Raw genomic sequence first — 8,734 nt, 5'->3', positions numbered from 1 at the left:
AAACGTGCCTGTCAACGTCACTAATCACAATTTAACGTACACCATATATGAATTTTAGTGAAGGAAGAATGAATAAATAGTAGGGAAAAAAGATCCGTTAATCGCCTACGAGCAGCTGATATTTCCGATTGTTTTCGCGCTGCTGCTTTCTGGCCGGCCCACGTTTGCGTAACAGGACTTCATTTAGGTGTACGTCGGCCCACCGGATTCGCACACTATCGACTCTGTGTAAATCGACTACGAGGTATGTTAACCGGTTTGGAATGATGGACGAGGAAAAAAAATTGTATATCATTATGTAAAATAACGTATTTCAATATCACTTTTGCTTTCAGAACTCGTATAAGAAATATTTTAATGCTAGGTAGGATTTAAGCACGCTTCACGCTTCTTATAATGCAGTATCAACACGAAAGAAAATTAGTTATTCCATTAGACCGGTCAATAAAAACAAAAAAATTATCGAGGAATGTAGAATGGGATAGGAAAGTGAAGATTTACGAAAAATTACATCCATTAACTATTATATACGGATTGAGATCAAAAAATACTGTAAATTACTGAATTAAACAAAAAAAATCGATAAAATTATTATTAAAAATGATTTCATTAGACCGGTCAATGAAAAATATCAAAAAATGTGAAATAGGAAAGGAGAATGAAAAGGAAATGTAGGAAATATTATAAACATTGACTACGATACGAGGTTGAATTAAAAAATGTTGTAAATTATTTTATTACCTAAAAACTTGATGAAATTGTCGTTGAAAAGTATTTTATTAGTCCAGTCGATAAGAAGTGATAAAAAAATATTGAATATATAATTGAAATAATAAAATTAAGGGAAAAGAGAAAAATTTATTAATAAAAGACAGTTACATTTATAGACATAACCTAACCTAACCTGGTAGAAAGAGTAAGCGTGATAGAAAGAAAATTTCAAAAAACTATAATTTTATTATTGAAAATACAAGTATCAAAACGCGAAAAAATTGAGCAACATCTAAAGACAATAATTTGGTTATCGAAACGCACGTCAGACAGTGTAGTGTAAATAGTGCGTTCAGCAAAACAAAAAATCAGATTAAGGAGCTAACCAATAGTTTTGTCAAGATTTATGGCGATAATTTATACGAATATTCAATTTTTTATATTCCGTTAATTCTATCGACTGCGCCACTTTAATTTTGAAACGATTTTTAAATTGGATGAAGCCAAAAGTATGACATATCACGCAAAAATTAAGATCGGGATGTATTATTAAGCATTAGGGGAGTAATTTATACAAATATATCATTTTCAAAACGACTCAGAATATTATACACAATTATCAACTACACGCTATTTTTTGTTTGTTTCAACTCGATCGGGAAATTTTTTCATTTAGTTGATACTATCGACTGCGCCACTTGAACTTTACGAACAATTACCAATTTTTGAGAAAGACAAAATGAGATAAATCACCAAAAATTAACGTTAAATGCTTTTTTCTTAATTAAAATAATTTATTTTATATACGACGATCTTACTTTCGGTAATTTACTATTTTTCCTATTCATCCTATCGACTGCACCACTTGAATATTATAAGAAAAAATCGATTTTTTCCCTCGTATTCATCATAAAATAAATAGAAGATTAGATTTGACGATCAATGGATCATTTCATACCCATTCGTATCGACTATTATAGAGGAGGTATTAGAAATGAAAAATTATTTATACATAAGTAACGAACCACTTTATTCAATCTACGACTACATTGTTTTTAGAAATATAAAATTATCATCAAGTTGAACAAGAAAATTAACGCAACAAGCTCTTGGTAAGTACTATAGTAGTAAAATTTGAATGAGTACACAGCGAAACTCCCTCGAAAAGTCATAACAACTTTTTTAACAAGAATAAACTACCACCCTGTACACAAATTCAACGTTCTGTACTACAAATACAAATTTGAAGTGATTTTGTACTAAATGATTTTTATGCCCACCCTGTACACTATTTTTTTTTAGAAGAAGATGAAAATTGGAAAAAATTCTAGAATAATTTCCTGAATAAAATCCATTCTGTATATCGATTTTTATAAATAGAAATAAAAATAAGACAAAAATTTTACGTTTTATACAGGGTGAGACAATAAAATAACCAGAAATTTCCAACTTCAACATTTTCTACAGGGTGTTTCACAAAATTTTTAGAATAATCGATTTCGCCCTGATTCGATTACTATCTCGAATATAAGACTACCCTGCATAATAAAGATGAAGATAAATAAATATCAAATTAGTAATTTAACTTTGTATACAGTGTGTATTAAAAATTTTTCAATATTATAAATTCTATCGCGTATATTGTTTTTCAGAAATTTATTAATTTATATGAAAGATAATTTTGCTGTGTGCTTTTCCAAATCGCTTCTGTTATATAAAAAAAAACAACATAAAAAATTTTTAAATTAAAAATAAAAACAATAAATTCTATTATCTAATAACAGTCTTTCCGATGGCACTAGAAGTTATTCGATTTAAATCGAAAATAAGATTTTCCTCATTCAAATGTGGATTAAAAAAATTCTCTACCAAAAAAATCAAATTTTGAAAAATTCAATTAAACAATATTGATTTATTAAACATTAGACTGCCGATATGGAAGACAAAAAGTCATATTACATAACCGAAAAAACGTTATTTATATGTTTTTTCAATTTTTGCGTAAACGCGATTTCAAAAGTAGACACTCTAATTATAATTTCAAAAATCAACTCGAATAATTGGATATTTTTTAAAACGAAAACAGGAAAATCCTATTTGAAACAACGTAATGAAAACAACGAATTTTCATAATACAATCCCTTAAAAATAATTCGAAGGGCCGGGGGAGTTGTAGTGGCGATGGTGGCGGGGGGGTATATTCCGTCGAATGTTCGGCATCGGAGGGGTAAACCACCGATTGGGCATTGCTTGACTGAAATTATATGGGGGAGTGAAAAATCTAAAAAGAAAAAAATTCCATTTCCCCATTTAATATACAACACGTGTTGATATACCATTTCGTCCAAGGTTTTTATATCGATACTTATTACTATCGATTTTACCCTCGCATGAATTTCTTACAACATTATCGACAATAAAAATGTAATAATGAAAAAAAAACTTCCAACTGACAGATTGATATATAAGTAACCTCAAAATTTTAGTTTCGTTTTTTTTTCATCTTTTTTTCTTTTTTCTTGAAATCCCCAATTGAAATTTATTATACGTGGTTAGTACTATCAGTGATTTGATTTGAAAAATTTGTAGGGCGAAGGAAAAATATCATAAAACAATTAACAGATGTACAAATTGTGATAACCTCAAATTTGTTTTCCTGTTATTCCGCAAGAATTTCAATTTTTTTTAAATTAAAACGTCTGTTTTTTGAACTAATTGTTTTATTTTTATTTTAAGTCTTCTTTTCTGGTCTCGAACTAACATTTATTATGTTATTTTCCCTCCTTATTTGTGATTTTACTAGAGATATTTATTATTATTGGTTTCACCCTCGTATAACTTTTTTATGTGTTTTTTTGTAAAAAAAAACGACGTTTGAACCCCAAAATAGAAAATGTAAAGGAAAAGTTTTATGTAAGAATTAATAGGAAGATAAAGGAAATGTATCATAAAAGATATTTTGACATTTTGAACTGTCAATTTCAAACTAATATTTCTAATATTGATTTTTTATCCTTTTCCATTTTTGCTCAAAACTAATTGCATTACTTTCTCATTTAAACTGTAACTTTTCACTTTTTTTATTTATTACTATCGGTTTTACCCTCGTACAATTTCCTTACGTAATGTTTTTTAGTAAAAACGGTATATAAATTTCCAAATAAGTAAAAATATAATAAAATAAAAAACCGAAAAACATTTTACATAACCTCAAATTCGTTTTCTTATTAAGTAGTATACATCTCTTTAATATCGGTTTTACCCTCGTATAGGTTACTTGCGTTATTTTTATAATAAAAACGAGAATTAAATTACAAAATATGGAGGATAAAAGGGGAAGATAAAATATATAACAAAAAAACACTCATTTTTTCCCTATTTCATCTGTAGTTTTCGTAAGTATACTTTTTACTATTGGTTTCACCCTCGTATAACTTCCTTATTTTACCCTCGTTTAACTTTTTTATGTCTTTTTCACAAGAAAAAAACATTAAAATCACTACATATGAGAAGCAAAGACAAATATAGTTAAGCCCCTAAATTTAAATAATTATCGTTTGTAATATAATACGGGAGATATTGAAAAAGTAATAATATAATATGAAATATGATAATTTAACAACCCAATTTAACTAATTTTTTTCCTTATACACGGAAAAAGTAATTTTAGTAATAAAATACGAAAATTGAAAAAAAAAAAATCAAATGAAAATAGTGAAAAATGCTCTAAATACGAGGCAAACTGTGAAGGAAACAAATTAAAATAATTTTTTTTTTAATATCATATGGGGGACTCTGAGAACGTAATTTTAGTTCTAAAATACACAAATTATTAAAAAAATATGAAGAAAATTGTTCTAATTCGAATAATATCATTAAAAACCCCAAATTACATCATTTTTTTTTCTAAATATAATACGGGGGATGTAGAAAAATTTATTTTAGTCATAAATAACGCAAATTAATGGAAAAATATTTAAAAAATAGTAAAAAATGTTCTAATTCGAATAATATCGTTGAAAACCCAAATTAAAGCATTTTCTTTTACAATATAATATACGGGGAACGCTGAAAAAGTAATTTTAGTCATAAAATACGGAAATTAATAGAAAAATATTAAGAAAATTGTAAAAATTGTTCTAATTCGAATATCGTTCAATACCCCAATTAAAATAATTTTTTTCTCAATATAATACGAGGGACACGGAAAAAGTAATTTTAGTAATAAAATATGAAAAATAAATTAAATTTAACAGAAAATAGTAAAAAATGTACTAATTCGAATAAAATCGTTCAATACCCCAATTTAAATAATTTTTTATTTCGAAATATAATACGGGGGAAACTAAAGAAGTAACGATAAAATAAGAAAATTAAATAAAAACACAGGGAAAATAGTGAAAAAAGTCGATTACTATCCACATACCTCGGTTGCGCCCTATCATATTGTATAACCGGCGGCGGTACGGCAGGATCGAATCCATGAGGAAAACAGACATTATCCTGACAGTTCCCGTATCTATCCATCATATTTGCGATTCTACTTTTAATAATGTTCGATTCGTTTTTAGATTTTTCGAATTTCTTATGTCGATCCAAGCTCCGATTATGTTTGCGTTTTTGCGGTCTCAATTCTTCAACGTCGTTTTCTTCGTCAGTACTAACTTCGTCGCTGGGTACTTCGATATCGTCCTTACCGGAAGCGTCACTCCCTTTCATCCTGAGAAGACGAATCGTATAAAATTCATCCAGAATTGAGGTAATTACACACTTACTTTAACAGATCTTTCAAAAAAACGTATTTGGCGTAAGGACTTTTCGGGGCGCTGTACACTTTCATCCCTTTTTCGAGTCCCGATTGTTCGATTTCTTTGGTATCGCGTAATTGGACGCAGTATACTGGTCGGCATACCGGCCCTATGACGTCGCTTATTCCGCCGAAGGGTTTTTTCGACGTTTTATCGTCGATGAAAAGTACGGTGTCGATATCGTACGAAGCGACGTTTTCTATCGTATCCACTGTCACTGTAAGACGTTTCGATTATTATTTTTTATACATACTAGAGTCGCCATTCGAATTTCGATATATTTTCGAACATCAATCGATCGTTTTTTGTCTTTACTTATCTCGAAAATTGAGTGACGACCCTCGTATTCGTCGGGTTAACTAACCTGTGGCGTTGACGAAATTCGAAATGTGACCTATATGTAAAAATTGTTCTTTTTCGTAGTCTATTTGTAAGTTTGAAATATCTACGGGTGGCGGAACGTCCATATCATTGTCGGTGATTTTTTTGAACACGTTCGTACAATTCGGTAGTACAAACCTTGAATTAAACGAAAAAATTTTTGTTGTTTTACATATTTTACTAATAAAAAAAAAAGGTGGTTTTTGTTAAAACATACCATGAAAAAGTGTAATAAATGCTAATTTCTATGGATCAACTGAATTTTCAATATATTTATTCAAATAAGAAAGCAAATCCTCAATTTATTTCATGTAATTGGATTTTTTAATTATATCGAAATGATTATATGGATTTCTATTGACATTTCATTGAAAAATTGACATTTTATGAAGCAAATTGTTACTTTTTATGAATCAAATTGACATTTTATTAAAAATTTGACATTATATGAAGCAAATTGTCACTTTTTCTGAGGCAAATTGACAGTTTAATAAAAAAATTTGAGACTTTATGAAGCAATATGACATTTTATGAAGCAAATTGTTACTTTTTATGAGGCAAATTGACATTTTATGAAGCAAATTGTTACTTTTCATGAAGCAAATTGTGAAATTATGACAGTTTATTAAAAAAATCAACATTTTATGGTGCAAACTGACATTTTATGAAGTATATTGTCACTTTATAAAGCACTCTGACATTTTATTTAAAAAAATCACATTTTATGAAGTAAAACGTCACTTTATGGCGCATATTTGATTTAATGAAAATATTTACAAAACAATTACCTCAAAAAATTTTCATTTAATAGAAAATTATTGGAAAAAACTGACTTTTCACAGAAATAATCGTCACCTAAAATTAACTTTTTATGAAAAAAAAATCTTTTTGAGATACTTATTAAGTAAAATAACCTGTTATAGAAAAAAATCAAAAATATCAAAAAAATTTCTCGTTTTGAACACACATTAACAGTATATCGGAAATATTGACATTTAAAAGGAATGATCATCATTTAAAATGATTTTAATAAAAAAAATGACTTTTTATTGAAAAAAATGTCATTATGAAAAAAAAACAACTTTTAATGGAAAAAATTGACTTTTTATGGAGAATAGGACATTTTCTTGAGACAATTATCATTTTACAGAAATACCTGGCACTTAAAATCAACATTTCCTAGAAACAAGACATTAACGCCTCATCTAAAAATTTGTAAAAACATCTAAATCAGTTAGATGAAGTATTAAAGGTCATTTTGCCATTATAAATAGCAAAATCACATCAAAATTGATATTTTAATACAGTTTATTAATCAAAATTTCAAATTTCAAATAAAACAAATAATTTCATCCTTCACTTATCAGCCAGTCCAATCCAGTACTTTGTTTACGTTTCGAAGAAAAAATTTCTAGAAATTTCAAGATAAGACATCAACGCCTCATCTAGAAATTTCAGAAAACATCTAGAATGTTTAGATCAAGTATAAAAAGTAATTTTATGAATATAAATAACAAAAATTTAGTTAAAATGACATTTAAGGTAAGTTTAATAGTAAAACTTTTGAGCCAATCCAGAACTGTTTTTTTACGTTGGGAATCGAAATTTTCTGGAAATTTCAAGATAAGATATCAAAACCTCATCTAGAAATTTCAAAAAATATCTAGAATGTGTAGACAGCACAAAATTGACTATATTCGAGATAAATTCACTAAATAAGGAAAGTCACGATATATAAAGGAAATATTGTAAGAAAAATGGAAATTTTAGGGAAAGGAAAGTGAAATATCAACTCACCCAATGTCATCTTCATCATCTTCGCTAATTTCAACACATTCTTGTGATTCAGATTCACTGACACTAGAAGACGATGAATCACTGGGAAAAATCTGTCGTTTCCAGCTATCGACATATTCTTCATTTTCTTCTTCATCAGAACTATCACTATGGTACAACAACAGATTTTTCAATGAAGAACTTTCATTTTTGATTATAACCGAAGAATCTCCTTTATTTTTCGGAGTCTCGATGATGTTCATATCTTTTACTTGATTCATTACTTTTTGTATCAAAATATCTTTCAAATTCTCGTTTACTGGGGTAATATAATTGTCTATAGTAGCCGTACATCTTTCTGTTTCCTCACCAACAGAATTTTCTTTGGTCAGGTCAATATTTACTAAGAATATTCATCAAATAAATAATACAAATCATATTTAAAAGAGGATACGAAAATAGATAGAAAATATACTATACCTTTTGTATCACAGCCTTCATCACTATTAAACACTTGTTTAACATTAGAAGAATTATTATCACATGAAGAATTACTAGTTGCTTCCTTATCTTCACACTTTTCGTTTTGTACAATACCTTCTATGGTAACTTCACATGATTTAGAAGCAATTTCGTTAATTACAAATCCATTACAATCACTGTTATCCCCAATTTTCTGTTCACTGTTATGAGAATCCATTTTAATAACTAAAATTAAAATATTATTTATGATATGACACCTTAATTAAACATACTTCTGTAAACGAAATATTTACATATGTATTCTAACGAATTAATAAATAAGAATGTTGTCAACTTATTCACGTGTAAACTACACCAAATACATTTAAGCAGCCATTTTGTATAGAATGGATACAACTTCGGGGTATTTAATTTCAGCTATGGATTACCAACTTAAATACTATATGTTAAGCCCGTCTCACATAGTTTGTCAAAACCATAGAATAAATCAAAATTAACATAATTTTAAATAATGTTGATATTAATTATATATATTTTTAAATACAACATCAAATTACTAATTAAATATGTTTCTT

General features: G+C 27.8%; 1 protein-coding gene across 4 annotated transcripts; it reads right to left on the bottom strand.

Annotated features, from left to right (window-relative positions):
- Positions 1–1,716: 1,716 nt before the first annotated feature.
- LOC130448348 (H/ACA ribonucleoprotein complex non-core subunit NAF1) lies at positions 1,717–8,584 on the bottom strand. Of its 4 annotated transcripts, none has more exons than XM_056785671.1 (7): positions 8,432–8,584; positions 8,157–8,384; positions 7,698–8,079; positions 5,884–6,038; positions 5,487–5,736; positions 5,138–5,431; positions 1,717–2,992 (listed from the first exon to the last, which is right to left on the bottom strand). In XM_056785671.1, the coding sequence occupies exons 2-7, from the start codon at positions 8,374–8,376 to the stop codon at positions 2,854–2,856; spliced, it is 1,440 nt and encodes a 479-aa protein (XP_056641649.1). In that variant the 5' UTR covers positions 8,377–8,384; positions 8,432–8,584; the 3' UTR covers positions 1,717–2,853. The 4 variants fall into 4 exon arrangements, with proteins under 4 accessions (XP_056641649.1, XP_056641652.1, XP_056641648.1 ...); XM_056785674.1 differs by having other exon boundaries at positions 1,717–2,965; positions 8,453–8,584; XM_056785670.1 differs by having other exon boundaries at positions 8,453–8,574.
- Between the last annotated feature and the right edge of the window lie 150 nt (positions 8,585–8,734).

The sequence above is a fragment of the Diorhabda sublineata genome, chromosome 8 (genome assembly GCF_026230105.1).
Source record: "Diorhabda sublineata isolate icDioSubl1.1 chromosome 8, icDioSubl1.1, whole genome shotgun sequence".
In the NCBI taxonomy this organism is placed as follows: domain Eukaryota; kingdom Metazoa; phylum Arthropoda; class Insecta; order Coleoptera; family Chrysomelidae; genus Diorhabda; species Diorhabda sublineata.
This window is presented reverse-complemented; position numbering and strand designations above follow the sequence as displayed.

Bases quoted from the DNA above. Each gene is read 5' to 3' on its own strand.
- LOC130448348 (XM_056785671.1), bottom strand. From the start codon at position 8,376: ATGGATTCTCATAACAGTGAACAGAAAATTGGGGATAACAGTGATTGT. The intron at 6,039-7,697 runs GTGAGTTGATAT...GTTTAATTCAAG, and splicing joins GATGATGAAGATGACATTGG to GTTTGTACTACCGAATTGTA. The intron at 5,432-5,486 runs GTAAGTGTGTAA...TCGTCTTCTCAG, and splicing joins TTTTTGAAAGATCTGTTAAA to GATGAAAGGGAGTGACGCTT.